The 18,433-nt window shown below is 43.6% G+C and overlaps 1 protein-coding gene across 2 annotated transcripts in view; it reads right to left on the reverse strand.

The window, feature by feature from the left end:
- Nucleotides 1-18,433, reverse strand: part of SH3PXD2B (SH3 and PX domains 2B) — a 406,416-nt gene that overhangs the window by 357,328 nt on the left and 30,655 nt on the right. For both annotated transcript variants that reach the window (XR_010320756.1, XM_064279122.1), the window contains exon 2: nt 3,531-3,611. Coding sequence is in view for 1 of the 2 variants with exons in the window: in XM_064279122.1 (XP_064135192.1) it covers nt 3,531-3,611 (81 nt within the window). In the remaining variant the exon portion in view is untranslated. The remainder of the gene's footprint in view (nt 1-3,530; nt 3,612-18,433) is intronic.

Consider the following 18,433-nt stretch of genomic DNA (forward strand, 5'->3'; position numbering starts at 1 on the left):
CACTGGAGGGGACATTTTTTGTTTTGTCATCCAGAGGCCATTTCCCCTTGTTGGGGAGCAGTTCTCTGATTTCCTCAAGGGCATCCCCACCCCTCTAGAGATTAGTCTACACGCATCAGAGTGATACTGATTCTACTTTCAGTTCCTGGCTGGCCCAGAGTAGCCACGCCATGTGGCCCAAGATGGGTCAGGGATATGTTTGCTTACACTGTTGGGTGCTCTCTTCCCCTGAGGTTGCTGATCTGGCAGGTACAGCCTGAGCTCTGGACACTACCACAGCAGGGCATCCTGCCTGGATGGAGATAGCCAAGAGATGGAGAAAGACAGGTCCCTGTTGACACTGTGGTCCCTAGATCCAGCCACACCTGAAGCCGAATACCCTTAGACATCTCAGTTCTGTTTAGTTAATCAATGTTCTTTTCCAATACTCCATCTTGACTTGGGCTTCTGTCATCTACAACTAAAGCTGTTCTAACTAAAACAAGATCTCACAGCCAATAAGTGGAGGAATTTGGATTAAAGCCTGGATCCCTCTGACGCTAAAGCCCCAGGATCTTAACCACTATATTAAACTGGCATAATCTCATCCTCTAATCTTTATGCCAAATCCTAGAAGCCACCATGCCTGTCAGTAATCCCACCAGCTGACATCTGCTCAGTGTTTGACAAGCTAGAAACTGTTCTCATACATATAACTTACAAAAATCACAATTCACATACCATCAAATTTGCCCTTTAAAGTGCACAAATCCGTGGTTTTTAGTATATTCACGTGGCTGTGCAACCATCGCCACTATTGAATTCTAGAACATTTTCATCACCCCCAAAAGAAACCCTAAACCATTAGAGGTTGCTGCCCATTCTCCCCAATGACGTTCTATAGTTGTTTTCCGTATAAGTCTTGTACATCTTTCAGTGCTCATATTTCTAGGTTTTTTTCCCACAATTTATTTATTTATTAGCCTTACTGAGATACGATTCACATACCAGAAAATCCAGTGATTTACAAGTGTACAATTCAATGTATTTTCGTATATTCATAGGGCTTTTTTTTTCTACAGCCATCACCACAATCCACTTTTAGAACATCTTCATTGCCCCCAAAAGAAACCCTGCACCCATTAAGCATTCCCCATTCCCCTCTCCCCACACCTCCTAGCAACCACCGATCTGCTTTTTGTCTTCATGGCTTTACCTCTCTTGGACACACATATAACTTTTAACTCCACAGGAGCCTTGTAAAGTAGTCACTAGAGACAGGAGCACTATACTAGCAGAGTGGCTAAGAGCTGTACTCTGGCCTCCGTCTGCCCAAGTTCAAATCCGAGTTCGGACACTTATTAGCTGTGGACATGTGAGCAAACAACTTAACCTCTCTGAGCCTGGGTTTCTTCATCTGTATCACTTGATTAGCTTCTTGTGGGGATTAAATGAATTACCTCACCTAGCGGCTTAGCAGGAGCAAGTCCAGAGTCAACACTTTGTAAACGCCAGCTATTTCTATCACCATCACCTCATGTCACCAATGTGCACACTCAAGTGCAGAGGTGTTAAGGAACGTGCCCAAGGCCACACAGCTGGTGGTGGCTCAGCCCCAGGTCTCCCACTTTTTCCATTACACCACGCTGACCTAACTGCTCCTCTGTGAAGGCTTCATCCTCCCCATACTCTTGTAGCCAAGTTACTTCTAAAAACCAAGGCTACTTGCCAGGCAGGAGGGAGGGAGGCTGGAATCATGAAATCATCTCACTTTGGGGCATCGCAGGCCCACGCAGCCAGCCTCCTTACCTCGTCCTCAGGACCAGCTGACTTCAGCTGGTGTGGCCCTGCCCTAGCCTCTTCCAGCTTTCCACTCTAGGATGTGGGGGCAAAGCTGGGTCCAGGATGAGCAGGATCTCTGAAATTCCCCGACCTTTCCACTCTAGCTGCCCATCTGGGATTACTTAAAGCCCTGCCTTTAAACAACTTTCTAAAGAGAAGGAAGTCTGGGGCAGCTATTTATGCTACAGCAAACCCCCAATTATTACCAATTATGCTGAGTGGGCAAGAAAACCAGACTCTTAAGTTCTGGTTGAAAATAAAGTTGAGTCAGAACAGGGGAGTGGGGAGAGTCAACGGGCTCTGGGCCAAGGAGATGAGTGATCAAACCCTGGTTCCAGCATTCCCAAACGATGTCATCCTGGGCAAGCCACCTCTAAGCAAAGGGATGGCAAGATTATAGCTAACCCTCACTGACTGCCTGGGCTTGGGGGAGGCAGATCTTATTTAATGGTCACAATAAACATACAGTGAAAGTATTTTCATCCCCATTGTGTGGAAGAGGAAACGGGGACTTAGAAACATTAAGTGACTTTGCCAAAGATGACACCAAGCTGAGACATGAAAATGTAAAGCTGAGATTTAAACCCAGGCCATCCCTTTGCATGGAGGTGGCTTGTCCAGGGTAACATCATTTGGGAATGCTAGAACCAGGGTTTAATCACTGATTTGACCCCAGAAGCCATGGTCTGCAGCCCCAGGCTCTGCTGGAATATGGATCGTGGGTAACATATGTTAAGTACAGGCCCACAGTGCTCTAGGGTGGCAGCGAGAAACAACATTCACGTACACGCTTCCACAGCTTCCTACTCATTTCTCAGCCAACCTACTCCTCCAGGTGCTGCTGCACCAATGACCTTCCACTCCCTGGCCACAGGTGATGTGGAGAGGAGTGTGGACTCCTGACCCAGGCACCTGGGACAACCAGATTCTCCCTCCTGGAGACTGGAATTGGCACCCAGGAACTCCAGTGCACTGACAGCAGGGAAAGACACATCGACATGGGGACCGAGGTGCTGTTTGGGGGAAGCCCTTGAGGGGTGGCAGGTCGATGGGCAAGTGTAGGAATCCAGGCCACAGATGCAGGCAGCAAAGCGAAGCAGGCTTGACGAGAGGTCCTGTGGCCACAATGACAGACTCTGGGGAGCTGCTGGGCCTTTGGAGGGTCATTCAGTTGTCGGTTCTGGGACCTTGCATCTTCTGCTCTGCCTCCTCCCATTAATCTACTCCTAGCCCTCTCATGGAGCCTAAACTGAGCGGACGTTTGTTCTGTAGGTGTAAATAATCCTAGGCTAACAAGCATACTCACAGCTATTCCCTAACATCTCTGCTCTTTCTTGGAGGTGTGTGTCTGAACGTGCTCTACACACGGAGCTCACCAGCAACATGGTTATTGTTCAAAACACAAATTCAAAATCCGTATTCCAGAGCCACATGGAAATGATTTCTAGATCACCCTCCGTTCTGAAGAAGCCAACAAATTCATTTTCTCTTATGTGGAAGATATTGAATATCATGGCATAAAGCAATAAAAAACAAAGCACATACTACGTCCCAAAAGTAACAGATGTCATTTCTTTAAGTCCAGGAAAATAAAAAGAACACTGTGTGCCCACTGTGGGTGAAGATCTGGGCTCTGAAGTTCTAGGGGAAAGTAAGGCCAATGAAACTACTTCCCACCCTGCAGCTCACCAGAGACCCCACGTTCTTACCTGGAGGTCAAAGAACTTGCTGTAGCGCCGGTAAATGGCCTCAGTGGAGCCACTGGACCAGGTGACCCGGATGATGTAGACCTGTAGGGAGGGATGGAGGAGACATGCGTTAACACCAAGGGGGCCTTTCTGCCTTGGGATGCACCAGATTCAGAGTCACAAAGACCTAGGTTTGAATCTCAGCTCTGTCACTGCCCAGCTGTATGACTGGAGACAAGAACAAGTTACTTGCTCTCTCTGAGCCTCAGCTTCCTCCTCCATACAATAGGTATACATGACGAGTGGCGGAAGAGAGCTCTCTGAGCTTGCAGCCATCATGGTATACCTTGAAGGGCACATAGGATTTAGACAGCAGGAGAGGAAGAAGACTATGGGTAGAGGGAGGAATGATGGTGGAGCAAAGACCGGTTTAAGGGTAACGAGCCTGGCAGTGGTTTCCAAAGTGCTTTTAGCCAGCGTCCCTTTTCAAATGAGTTCTCACTAGAACGCCCACACTCCAAACAGAAAAAAGGACAGCAGCTCTGGAGGGATTGAGGGAGGAGGTGACTGGAACCCGAGCCCAGTATGAACATCATGGACTTTTAAGAGAATATTCTCCAGGTGAGAAAAGATAAAAACTTGAAACACAAATCAGGACAAGATGCTAGGTAGCCTTGAATACCAAGCTAAGGGGCTCACCAGGAAAAAAAAAAAGAAAATACACCAGGAAGGGCCTCTGTAAATCCAACCTGGATTTTATTTCAGATAAGTGTGGCAAGGAGGAAGGTGCTTGAGCTCTAGATTCAAGGTGCCCTAGACTCACATCATTTCCTAACTTGCTGAGCCTCAGCTTTCTTAACTGTAAAATGGGGTCATCCAGCCCATCTCACAGAGCTGCTGTGATGATGATAAGAGGCAAAGCTCTGGGCCTGGTGCCTGACAGAGGAAACGTTCAAGAAATCTTAGCACTCTGCTCTCTGATTTCCCTATGCCTACCCAATTCCTAACTCTATGGGGCAGTTCTACTCTGTCCTATCCTATAGGGTCGCTATAGGGTTGCTATGAGTTAAAATCGACTCAATGGCACTGTGTTTGTTTTTTTTTTTTTTTGCTTACCCCATTCCTACTCATAAAAACAGGCAACTTCAACACGAGGATTTGAGGCCCACTTCTCTCCCTTGCTTGTGCTCACTAGCCCTGGACACCTCATGGAGTCAAAGAGCAGGCAAAGGCAGCCCTTAGGGGGTATGAATCAGCCATCACCTCAGAAAAGTGACTGGCCTACAAAAAGGAAGCTGTGTCTCCAAAGCCGCGTAACAGTCTTGGTTAGTCTTATTTTAGTTTTATTAAAGAAAGGGCTTCCAACCTGCTTGTGTAGCCCTCAATCCTACTGCATGGGGATTTTGAATGGTTACCATTCATTCATTCACTCCACATTTATTAAGCACCTACTGTGTGCCAGGCCCTCTGACAGGTGAAGCAAGACAGACGCTGAGCCTGCTCTCAGAAAGTGGGAAGATGGGCGATGAGCCAGCAAACAAAAAAGTAAGATACAACTATAAATTCTAATTAAGTGTTAGGAAGAATGCCCGAGCTTGCTCTGGAAGAGCACAGTGGGGGTGGGTGTGGTGTGACCTTGGCAGGGAAGGCCTCTCTGAGGAAACAATCTTTGAACTGAGCTCTGAAGGATGAGGAGCAGGCCTGAGAAGAGGAAGGGTGTTCCAGGCAGAAAGAAGAGTGTGAACAAAGACATGGAGGTGGAAAATGCTTGGCATGTCTGAGGAACAGGAAGACTGTTATGGCAGGACAGAGCTCAGAGGAGGGGAAGATATGGCTGGGAAGTGTATGCAGCTGGGTTATGAGGCCTTGCAGGCCACATGAGGAGTCTGGATTTTAAACTATTACAGAGTTTTAAGGCGTGGGGGAAGGTGTGTGACAAGATCCAATGTCTTTTTAAAGAAATATTTATATATATTCGAATATCCATATATAGATATATCCTTCTGGCTGCCATGTAGAAAATGGTGTGAAGAGGGTCAGGGACGCCAGTAAGGAGACTTATGTACCACTTAAGGGAAGTTAGAGGTGAAAGGGACCACCAGTAACCAGCTGCTGTCAAGTTGATTCTGACTCGTGGCAACCCCATGTGTGTCAGAGTAGACTAAGCTCCACAGGGTTTTTTCAATAGCTGATTTTTCAGAAGCAGATAACCAGGCCTTTCTTCCAAGGTGTCTCTGGATGGATGTGAACCTCCAACCTTTTGGCTGGCAGCTAAATGCATTAATGGCTTGCACCACCCAGGGACTCCGAAAGGGACCACAGACCTCAGCTAATCCAACGGTCTCGCCTTCCACATGGGTAAACCGAGGCCCCAAAAGGGTAAATACCTTACTACAGGTCCCCGAGACTGGGCATGTTGAAGCAAAATGTGGATGACTATCTGTCAAGGACATTGCCAGCGGGGATTTAAAAACGAGAAAATAAAAATGAAAGATGATCAGGGATTTTTTTTTTCTTCAACCGAACAGAAAGTATACTCCCATAAATGGAAAAAAACAATATTCTGCTTACACAATTCATTCTTGATCTCTTGTTTACAAGTCTAGAAGTTCTGTACGTACGGTACAAGGATTCTGCAGCAGGCCTAATTGGTTTATTGGATTCAACAACTGAACGAAAGTCTGATGCCAGCATTTTTAGGCACAGATTGAACTTTTTAAATGAGAACTGCCCTAATGCAGGCCTCTGGCCTCACCCAGGATTTGGGGGCTGGTGAAAGAGCACGAGTGTTGGATTCTAATGCCAGCTCTGCTGCTGGTGACTCACAAGTTAACTAACCTCTGACCACAGTGTCCTTCTCTCTAAACAAGTATGATAATCTCCCTTGAGGATTAACCACAATAACGGATGAATCTGAGGGGCCTTGCCCAATATTTGTGCGTCAGGCACCCCCTTTCCCCTTCTTTTGGTAATGTTGTTTTTGTGTGATGTCGCGTGGATTCTGACTCACAGTGACCTTATAGGACAGAGTAATACTCCCCTACAGGGCTTCCTAGCCTGTTGTCTTTATAGGAGCAGATCACCAGGTCTTTCCTCTTGTGGGGTGGCTAGTGGGTGCGAACCTCTGACTTTTCAGTTAGCAGCCAAATGCTCAAGATTGCACCACCAGGGTCCCTTTTATTTCGTAACAATGTCCTGATTCCTCTTGGAGAAGGCCTTTCCCGTAGTCTTTGTGATGCGGGTGGGGGTAAGCATGTGAGTCCCAAGGGCTGGCCATAATGATTGGTTCAAGGATGGGCTCATGATCAAAACCAGGCCAATGAGACTCCATTCCAGGACTTTTGACGGTGCTATCAAGGAAGGAACACTTTTTCCCACTACAGTGGCTAGCTGGGAGGAGAAATAGGAATTTCCACACAGAGAGAGCTTGCCACACAGAAGAAAGCAGAGCTAAGAGGGAGTGAGAAGAACTGCGTGCTTATGACATCATCTGAACCCCTGGATCCAGCTCAAATCTTGTACATTTCACTGACTTGAGCCAAAGTGTTCCCTTTCTTGAGTAAGCCAGTTTGAGTTAGTTTTTGTTACTTGTAACCAAAGCAATTCTAGCATATCAGATCTTGGCTTTTAGATTATATTCTAAACCCAAGTAATGCTCAGTGGCTTGGCATTAAGGGATTAAAAGCAGACTTCCTGAAGAGATTTCTATACCCCAAGTCATGTTCCCTTGGAATGACACTAAAGGTATCTCCATGGTATAACCCTCAAAACACATGTTTCATATCCAAGAAAGGATACTTTTGTACCTAGACTACATAAAAACCAAAACCTTTTGCTGTCAAGTCAATTCCAACTCATAGCAACCCTACAGGACAGGGTAGAACTGCCCATAGGGTTTCCAAGGAGCAGCTGGTGAGTTTGAACTGCTGATCTTTTGGTTAACAGCCATGTTCCTACCCACTGCGCCATCAGAGCTATATAAGGAACACTTACAACTCAAAAATAAGAAAAAAACCAACCCAATTATAAAATAGACAAAAGACTTGGACAGTTCATCAAAGAGGATATATGGGTGGCAAATCAGTGCATGAAAAGGTGTTCAACATCATTAATTAGCCATTAGAGAAAAGAAAATTGAATCCATGATGAGATACTACTACACATGTATTAGAATGGCTAAAATAAAAAATACTGACAGTAACAAGTGCTGATGAAAATATGGAGCAACTGGAACTCTCATACGTTGCTGGTGGGAATGCAAAATGGCACAACTACTCTGGAAAACAACTTGGCAGTTTCTTACAAAGTTAAATACACACGTAACATATAACCCACCAATCCCTAGTATTTACCCAAGAGAAATAGCAACTTACATCCATATAAAAACTTGTACACAAATGTTTATAGCAACTCTATTCAAAATTGTCAAAAACTGGAAATAACTCAAATGTCTTTCAACAGGTAAATGGATAAACTGTGACACATTCATACAACGAAATACTACTCAGCAATATGGAGGAATTAACTACTGATACACACAACAACTTGGGTGAATCTCAAAGGCATTATGCCAAATGAAAGTAGTCAGTTTCTAAAGGTTATGTACTGTATGATTCCACTCACATGATACTGTCAAAATGACAAAACTACAGAGACGAATAGACAGTGATTGTCAAAGTTAGGGGTAGGGAGATGGGGTAACTACAAACAGATAGAATGACAGAGTTCTTCGGAGGTGATGAAACTGTTCTGTATCCTGATTGTAGCGGTTACATGAGTCTATACATGTAACATGAGTAACATGTAACATGAGTCTATACATGTAAAATTCATACAACAGTACACCACAATTTTTTGCTCTATGATAAAACAAAACTGCATGACTTTGAACAAGTCACCTAACCTTTGGGAATATGTTTCCTCCTTTAGAAAATGAATCATTGGACCATTGCTGTGGTATCTTTTAGCTTTGGAAAACAGTGGAACCTTTTATGGAACATCTGAGTTAAGACCTTGAGAAAACCTCTTGGAATCATTTTTCTCTCCTCTCTTTCACTGTGATTTTTTCCCCAAAAGATGTACCATGACATTGAGTGGCCATACCCAGGGTATAGGCTGGTGCCCACTAGAACCCTGCCAGGAAATAGTAAATAATAAACAATATCAGCAGTAATCCAAGGAAACATATCTCCTAAAGCACACATCCTTTTAAATAAAACCCACCTTATCCACCTTAATAACACTCCTTACTATTAAGTCATGACTGGCAATTTTATAGTAGTCATAGTGAGGAGCCCTGGTGGTGAAGTAGTTAAGAGGTAGCTGCTAACCAAAGGTCAGCAGTTCGAATCCACCAGCTGCTCCTTGGAAATTCTATGAGTCAGTTCTACTCTGTCCTATAGCGTTGCTATCAGTCGGAACTGACTTGACGGCAATGTGCTTGTTTTTTTCGGTTTAGTCATGGTGAATGTATTTTTGGTGCCCCAACAGATACTGATTTTTTTCCCTAGGGTAGGTATCACTTTCAGTTTAAAGACAGAGTACATCTGAATCAAATGTAGAAGAAACCAAGAACAATTAAAAAGTAAATGATGTCACTATTATCAAGAGGAATACAAATTACAACAAAAATATTAAACTTTGTCAAACTGACAAAGATTAAAAAAAAAAAAAAAGTACCTGTTGGTGATGGTGTGGTAAACTGGGCCTGTTAAGACATTGCTGGCGGGAATATAAATTGGTGCAGTACTTCCGAGGAAAATTTGACAGTAAGCATCAAGGGCCTCAAAAATGCCCATGCTTTTTAGATCAAGCAATTCCACTTTTGACAAGTTATCATAAGAAAATAGTAGTCATACACGTGCACAACTTTATGTGGACAAAGCCATTCACTGCTTTTAAAAGCAAAAAGGTGGGTCTCAATGCCCACCAACTGGAGATTGGTGAAATGAATCACTAAACATTCTTACAGCATAACCACTTGAGAAAAAAAAGACATTATACCCCTCATTGTATCATCAATCGATGCTGAACCACTGGGTGAAAGGTTAGTGGGGAATAGGACAGTCACACAATGTTAATAGATGGCTCCATGCAAAATGAAAAATGTCCTTTTTTCAATGGTGATTTCAACCTGGCATTTACAACCACAACCAGGGGATCAAACTTGGTATCACCAACAGGGAAACACCCATTGTGTGATCCCTGAGATGATGCACTATGAACTACACAAAATTATCTGTCAAGTGTTGTTGCCAAGAGCATTTACCCTGAATCTCAAGCTTCTAAACGACCTAACTCCTAATTCACAGGAAACATAGAAGGTAGAGGAACAAGTTAAATAACACCATAAGGAAACAATCAGACAAACCAATGGGGAATATTCTACAAGTCAACTAACCAGCAGGGCATAACTCAAACGCTACTTCTTCCAGAAAGCTCTCCCTGGGTACTCCCTCTCAACCAATATTAGGCTGGGTCCCCCTGCAGTATGTGCCTCCTTTGAACCTACTTCCCCATCACAATGCTCATTACACTTTACTGCAATTACCTAAGGGTCTGCTTTCCCACTAGGTTGTAAGTTTCAAGAAAGTAGAAACAACGTCTGTCTTAATTCACTGAGTACTGTGTCCCCAGCACTTAGCACAGTGGAAAAATCCATCTTATGAATAAATAACATAATTAAAAACATGTTCATTATGACTACTAAATGAGCCCTGGTGGTGCAGTGGTTAAGCGCTCGGCTGCTAACCGAAAGGTCAATGGTTCAAACCCACCAGCTGCTCCGCAGGAGAATGATGTGGCAGTCTGCTTCCGTGAAGATTTACAGCATTGGAAACCCTATAGGGCAGTTCTACGCTGTCCTATAGGGTCACTAGGAGTCGGAATTTGACTCGATGGCCATGGATTTGGTTTTGGTTTTTTATGACTACTAACGTATAGAGTTGAGGTTGTAGAGAAGAAAACAAGACCCTAGGAGTATCTCCCAGGCAGGCCTCAGAAATTCCCTAGAACAGTCCCAGGGGCTGGCTGAGGTCTGTGGGAAGGCACCGTGGCTGTTGTCTCTGAGGGCACCCATTCCCCCCACCTGCCCCTCTGCCCCTGCTCTGCTTCACCACAAGCCTCCCCCTTCCCTCCTATTATTACCATTATCATTAATACATGCCAATCTCAGGAAGTGACTGGGATGCTATCTGAGAATGAGGAAGCACAAGAACCAACAGTGGGGGTTTGGGGCCAAGGAGGGGTTCCTTCTGCTTCCCAACAGGAGGCCTTGAAGCCAGAATTACCCAAAATCGAAGTCTCCTCTTACACAACCTCAGCAGCTGAGCCTGTGAGGTTTAACACAGTCTAGAAACACCAGGCCCAGATTTCCCACTGGGGCTCAGCCTAGGTCGGGAGGAAGTCTCAGCAGGGTCAAGTGTCCTGGGTTTCTTTACTTTCATAAGACAATGAGGAGAGAAGGTCGAAAGGGGTGGGCAGGGCCTCGGTCTTTTCTCAAATCCCCATTAAGCATACGGGCCAGATTAACTCTGTGGCTGTTGTTAGCTGCCATCGAGTCAGCCCCTGGCTCATGGTGGTTCCGTATACAATGTAAGGAGATGCTCCCTATCCTCGTGAGATGGTTTGTAGATAGGACCGTTGTGATCCATAGGGTTGTCACTGGCTGATTTTGGAAGGAGATCTCCAGGCCTTTCTTTCCAGCCCATCTTAGTTTGAAAGCTCTGCTGAAACCTGTTCAGCATCATAGCAACATGCAAGCCTCCACTGACAGATGGGTGGTGGCTGTACATGAAGTGTACTGGCCAAGAATTGAACCTGGGTCTCCTATTTCTCCTACATGGGAGGCAAGAATTCCACCACTGAACTACTATCTATGTTTAACTAGTGAGGAATGGAGTCTAGAGATGCAGTGACTTGCCTGAGGACATACAGCTACTAAGTGCCGAGTCAGGATTCTAACCCAGGTTACCTCTGATGCTGATGGCCTTGCAGCACCAGAAAATCATTCCCTCCTTCTCCCCCTTTCCTGCCCCCATTGCTTGGCCACAGCTTGACCATGGGTTGTGGGGAGTTGTGTGCTCATTCTCCTGCGAAGCTGAGTTCACTGGTTAGGAGACCTTGACGTACATCCTGCTTTCATCTCAACTAGCTGTGTGGCCTTGGGAAAGAGGCTTAACCTATCTGTGACTAAGTTTCTTCATCTATAAAAACTGGGGTTCAAATCCCAGTTTGGGTGAGGTTGAAATGAGATCATGTTTAGCACAGTGCTGGCACACGATAAATGTTCCATAAAGAGAAGCTATCGTCACTATGTGCTAAGCACAGGGGCACAGAGGTAGGTGGGCACCGCTTCTGCAGGTTAACCTCCCACAGCCCCCCCACCTCTCTCCATCTGCTCTCAGCTCCATTTGTCTTCTCTGCAATCCAGGCGCCATGGGGGTGCAGAGGGGGCTGCCCCCGCCATGGTTCTGGGAATACGGGTTTCCTAGCTGCCCATGAGTCAGGGCCCTGTCCCCTTCCCGTGGGAAGAGTCTGAGTGACTCAGGAACCATGGTCTGGTCCAAATGCTGATGGACACATACCCACGAGTCTGCCTGGCTGCAGGGCTTTGTCTGCCCAACATCTGCTTTTCCTCCTCTACTTAGGTTTGAGGACCATCCCAGGGAGCCCCAGATTAGCCGGGCTTGTCAAGAGCTGCTATCCAAAGGACAAGGGGCCCCACCCGCTCACAGACAGTGGAATAAGTGTTTTGTGGCCCGGACCACGATGGCTCCGTCTTGAGGACCACCCTGTCCTAGGGCCTCCAGAAGCCACTTTTCAACTTGGGCTTTCTGGACCCCTTTTAAGAAGCAGGAAAGGAAAAATAAGCAAATCCTCCCACTGATGCCTGAGCGTACTTTGAGGGCCCTCCCACTTCGGAAGTACCATTGGTTCTGCCTGCCTCCATGCCCACTGCTGACTGGCCCAAGAACAGTCACCTGATCCAAGACAGGCCAATCAGATTCTTTCTCTCAGGAATATAGCATTAGACCTGAGAATGTCAGCTCCGTCCAGGAATATGGCTGTAAGCGTGAGCCATTTTTCAGTTTGTGACAGACATTTGGTCTGCAGAGCAGAACAAATGACGGAGAAGTGCAAAGAGAAGCGGGATGGGGAGAGTCCAGTTTGGCTCCTTCCCACACTCCAGTTCCTGCTGCCAGGACCTGACCGCCTATGGGTTTTATGACACACACCAGGGGGGGCCCAGGCCTTCCAGTCATCCCTTTTGGCATGAGGAGGACTTTTGTACAATAAAAAAAATTCTAAGACATATCGGGGAAAGTTCAGGTGACCTTAAGTAAAACAATGTAATCCTAACCTCAAAAAAATTTATATATACCATATATAAATGTGGAAATCCTGGTGGTGTAGTGGTTAAGTACTATGGCTGCTAACCAAGAGGCTGGCAGTTCGAATCTGCCAGGCGCTCCTTGGAAACTCTGTGGGGCAGTTCTACTCTGTCCTATAGAGTCGCTATGAGTCGGAATCGACTCAATGGCAGTGGGTTTGGTTTGGGGTATATAAATGTATGTGTGTGTGCATACACAGGTAGTCCCCAACTTACGACAGGTTCCATTCCTACCACTCCGTCCTAAGTCAGTTCTAAGTCGAATACCTCTTTTAGTTTTTATTATTACTGCTTTTTATTATCAGTATCTTTATAAATTCGATTTGTGAACATCTGAGAGTAGTAACATCAGCAAATGATGCACTGTAACACTGTATGTAGTATGTATCACTAATGATAAGATGCACCAAAAAAAAAGAGAAAAAACTCAGACGGTGGTTAAGTGTGATTTATCACAACACAAATACGTCTTAAGTCAGGAACTACCTGTGTATATAAATGTCAATTAGTGGTTTCCTCCATGCTGGTAGGAATAAGGTAGAATTTTAAAATTCTGTGCTTTATGTCTTCTTGTACTTTCCAGATTTTCTACAGTATATCTTCTTTTATAATCAGAAAAAAAGATGTCACCTTCCAAGGAGGGCAGAAAGAAACCTGTCTGTGGAGCTCTCTCTTTCTTGACCCCATGGTGGTCCATGTGGTAAATCCCAGGCCAGCATCGTTTCTCACTATGTTTGCTCAGACTGCAGCCAGCCATCATTCTGGAACATCCTTCCAGATCACAGAGTACCTACTAGGTAGAGGGTAGAGCTGATGGCAAAGGGACACCCAACGTTGGGGGGGGAGGGTGGTGGAAGGAAGATTCCTAGCAGGGGATGTGTCTGGAAGTCAGGAGATGTGGTCTTAGTCATGAACTCATTATGTAAGCTGGGTAAATTCTTTGTTTCTTGGAGCCAACGTGTTCTCTGAAAAATGGGGTGAGGATCAAAGACCTGAATATAAAATCACAAACTATAAAGATCATGGAAGAAAAAAGAGGGTCAATGCTAGAGGCCCTAATATACAGCATAAACAGGATACCCAAGAAAAAACCCAGTGCCAGGAAAACAGGATACAAACCATAATTAACAATATACAAATATACAAACAATATAAAAAAAAACCAGTGCCAGGAAAACAGGATACAAACCATAATTAACAATATATAAACACCTGAAGATAAGCTAGATAAACGGGATCTTTTAAAAATTAAACACTCAAGGCTCATCAAAAGACTTCACCAAAAGAGTAAAAACAGAACCTACAGACTGGGAAAAAAAATTTGGCTCTGACACATCTGACAAAGGTCTAATCTCTAAAATCTATAGGAAAACCTAACACCTTTACAATAGAAAGAAGAATAATCCAATTAAAAATGGGCAATGATATGAACAGACACTTCACCAAAGAAGACATTCAGGTGGCTAACAGGCACATGACAAAATGCTCCCAATCACTAGCTATTAAAAAAAACAAACCAAACCCATCGCGTCAATTCCGACTCATAGCGACCCTATAGCTATTAGAGAAATGCGAATCAAAACCACAATGAGAGATGCCATCTCACCCTGATCTGCACTAACCAAAAAAAAAAAAAAAAAAAAACCAGAAAATAGCAAATGTTGGAGAGGTTTTGAGGAGATTGGAACTCTTATGCACTGCAGGTGGGAATGCAAAATAGAAAGCAATATGGCACTTCCTTAAAAAGCTAGAAACAGGAATACCATACGCTCCAGCTATCCCACTCCTAGGAATATATCCTAGAGAAATAAGAGCCGTCACACGAATAGACATATGCACAGCATGTTCACTGCAGCATTATTCACAATAACAAAAAGACAGAAACAACATAAGTGCCCATCAACAGATGAAAGGATAACAAACTATGATTACATACACACAATGGAATACTGCGCAATGACAAAGAACAATGATGAATCTGTGAAACATCTCACAATGTGGATGAATCTTGAGGGCATTATGCTGAGTGAAATAAGTCAATCACAAAAGGAATATTGTATGAGACTGCTATCATAAAAACACATGAAAAAGTTTCCACACAGAAAGAGATAATCGTTGATGGTTACAAGAGAGGGAGGGGTAGGAGGGAATAACACTAGATAGTAGATAAGTGGTAACTCTGATGAAGGATAAGACAGTACACAATACTGGGGAAGCTGGCGCAGCTTGACCGAGGCAAAGTCATGGAAACTTCACAGACAAACCCAAATGCCCTGAGAGACTGAGCTGCTTGGCTGAGGACTGGGGACCATGGTTTTGGGGGATATCCAGCTCAACTGGCATAACACAGTCTATAAAGAAACTGCTCTACATCTGACTGTGGTGAGTAGCAACTGGGCTCTTAAAAGCCTGTGAGCAGCCATCTAAGATACATCTACTGATCCCATCCTGGATGGAACAAAGGAGAATGAAGAAGAACAAAGACACGAGAAAAAGATTAGTCCAAATGGACCACAACTACCATAACCTCCACCAGACTGAGTCCAGCACAACTAGATAGTGCCCAGTTACTACCAGAGACTGCTTTGGCAGCAATCACAGTAGAGGGTCCTGGACACAATGGGAGAAAAATGTAGAACAAAATTCAAATTCACACACACACACACCAGGCTTGTTGGTATGACAGAGACTAGAGAAACTCTGAGAGTATTCCCAAATACCCTTTTAACTCAGTACTGAAGTCACTCCTGAGGTTCACCCTTCAGCCAAAGATCAGACAGGTCTATCTATAGGGCCACCAATAAAACACATGAGGAACGAGCTTTGTAGTTTAATGGATGCACAGGAGACCAATGGGCACACCAGCCCAAAAGCAAAGACAAGAAAGCAGGAAGGGACAGGAAAACTGGACGGACAGAAACAGGGAACCCGGGGCAGAGAAGAGGAAAATGTTGACACATTGCAGGGCTGGCAACCAATGTCACAAAACAATTTGTGTATTAACTGTTTCATGAGAAACTAATTTGCTCTGTAAACTTTCACCGAAAGCACAATATAAATAAAGTAAATATAAAAGCAGAATTCAATTAAACAAACAAACAAAAAAATGAAGTGTTTGGGTCCCCTCCCCAAAGAGAAAATGGGCATGAGGGTATGCTTTCTATTCTCACCTCACTGGCTACTGTAAAGACTAAGACATCTATCTCTGGTCATGGCTGGGGCTTCAGGGAGAATGTTCACTGATTATCACTTTGTATGTTTCCCTTGGAGACCCTGGGTGGTACAAATGGTTAAGGTGCTCAGCTGCAAATCAAAAAGCCGGAGGTTCGAGTCCACCCAGAGACACCTAAGAAGAGAGGCCTGATGATGTACTTCCAAAAAATAAGCCATTGCAAACCCTATGGAGTACAATTCTGCTCTGGCACACGTGGGGTCACCACTAATTGGAATCGACTTGATAGCAACTGGTTTTTTATTGGTTATGTTTCTCAATCCTTCTTGGCAGGTGTAACCCAAGGCCGGTGAGGTGGGGGCTCCTGGTGAGTGGAGGTCCCTCATTAAGCATGCAGGAATATAGGTCCCATTTTCAAGTGTCCATAGCCAAGGGTCAGTTCTTCCATAAATAAAAGATTTACTCTGATAGGGATCTGACTGCAGTTTTTTTTTAGCGGATTTTCTGGAAAAACTAGTTTCCCAGTGATGGCTCGGAGACAACAATCCATATCAAACCACTTAAAGAAGCAGACCGTGACAGCTTCTCCAACCCCCCAAACAAAAGAATCAAAATCTTTCCCAAATGAAGATACAATCCTGGAATTATCAGATACAGAATATAAAAAACTAATTTACAGAATGCTTAATGATATCACAAATGAAATTAGGATATCTGCAGAAAAAGCCAAGGAACACACTGATAAAACTGTTGAAGAACTCAAAAAGATTATTCAAGAACATACTGGAAAAATTAATAAGTTGCAAGAATCCATAGAGAGACAACATGTAGAAATCCAAAAGATTAACAATAAAATAACAGAATTAGACAACACACTAGGAAGTCAGAGGAGCAGACTCGAGCAATTAGAATGCAGACTGGGACATCTGGAGGACCAGGGAATCAACACCAACATAGCTGAAAAAAAATCAGATAAAAGAATTAAAAAAAATGAAGAAACCCTAAGAATTATGTGGGACTCTATCAAGAAGGATAACCTGCGGGTGATTGGAGTCCCAGAACAGGGAGGGGGGACAGAAAACACAGAGAAAATAGTTGAAGAACTTCTGACAGAAAACTTCCCTGACATCATGAAAGACGAAAGGATATCTATCCAAGATGCTCATCGAACCCCATTTAAGATTGATCCAAAAAGAAAAACACCAAGACATATTATCATCAAACTCACCAAAACCAAAGATAAACAGAAAATTTTAAAAGCAGCCAGGGAGAAAAGAAAGGTTTCCTTCAAGGGAGAATCAATAAGAATATGTTCTGACTACTCAGCAGAAACCATGCAGGCAAGAAGGGAATGGGACAACATATACAAAACACTGAAGGAGAAAAACTGCCAACCAAGGATCATATATCCAGCAAAACTCTCTCTGAAATATGAAGGCGAAATTAAGATATTTACAGACAAACACAAGTTTAGAGAATTTGCAAAAACCAAACCAAAGCTACAAGAAATACTAAAGGATATTGTTTGGTCAGAGAACCAATAAGATCAGATATCAGCACAACACAAGGTCACAAAACAGAACGTCCTGATATCAACTCAAATAGGGAAATCACAAAAACAAACAAATTAAGATTAATTAAAAAAAATATATACATAACAGGGAATTATGGAAGTCAATAGGTAAAAGATCACAATAATCAAAAAGAGGGACTAAACACAGGAGGCATTGAACTGCCATATGGAGAGTGATACAAGGCGATATAGAACAATACAAGTTAGGTTTTTACTTAGAAAAATAGGGGTATATAATGAGGTAACCACAAAAAGGCATAACAACTCTATAACTCAAGACAAAAACCAAGAAAAACGTAACGACTCAACTAACATAAAGTCAAACACTATGAAAATGAGGATCTCACAATTTACTAAGAAAAACGCCTCAGCACAAAAAAGTGTGTGGAAAAATGAAATTGTCAACAACACACATAAAAAGGCATCAAAATGACAGCACTAAAAACTTATTTATCTATAATTACCCTGAATGTAAATGGGCTAAATGCACCAATAAAGAGACAGAGAGTCACAGACTGGATAAAGAAACACGACCCATCTATATGCTGCCTACAAGAGACACACCTTAGACTTAGAGACACAAACAAACTAAAACTCAAAGGATGGAAAAAAGTATATCAAGCAAACAATAAGCAAAAAAGAAGAGGAGTAGCAATATTAATTTCTGACAAAATAGACTTTAGACTTAAATCCACCACAAAGGATAAAGAAGGACACTATATAATGATAAAAGGGACAATTGATCAGGAAGACATAACCATATTAAATATTTACGCACCCAATGACAG

Source organism: Loxodonta africana, chromosome 2 (genome assembly GCF_030014295.1).
Source record: "Loxodonta africana isolate mLoxAfr1 chromosome 2, mLoxAfr1.hap2, whole genome shotgun sequence".
Classification (NCBI taxonomy): Eukaryota; Metazoa; Chordata; class Mammalia; order Proboscidea; family Elephantidae; genus Loxodonta; species Loxodonta africana.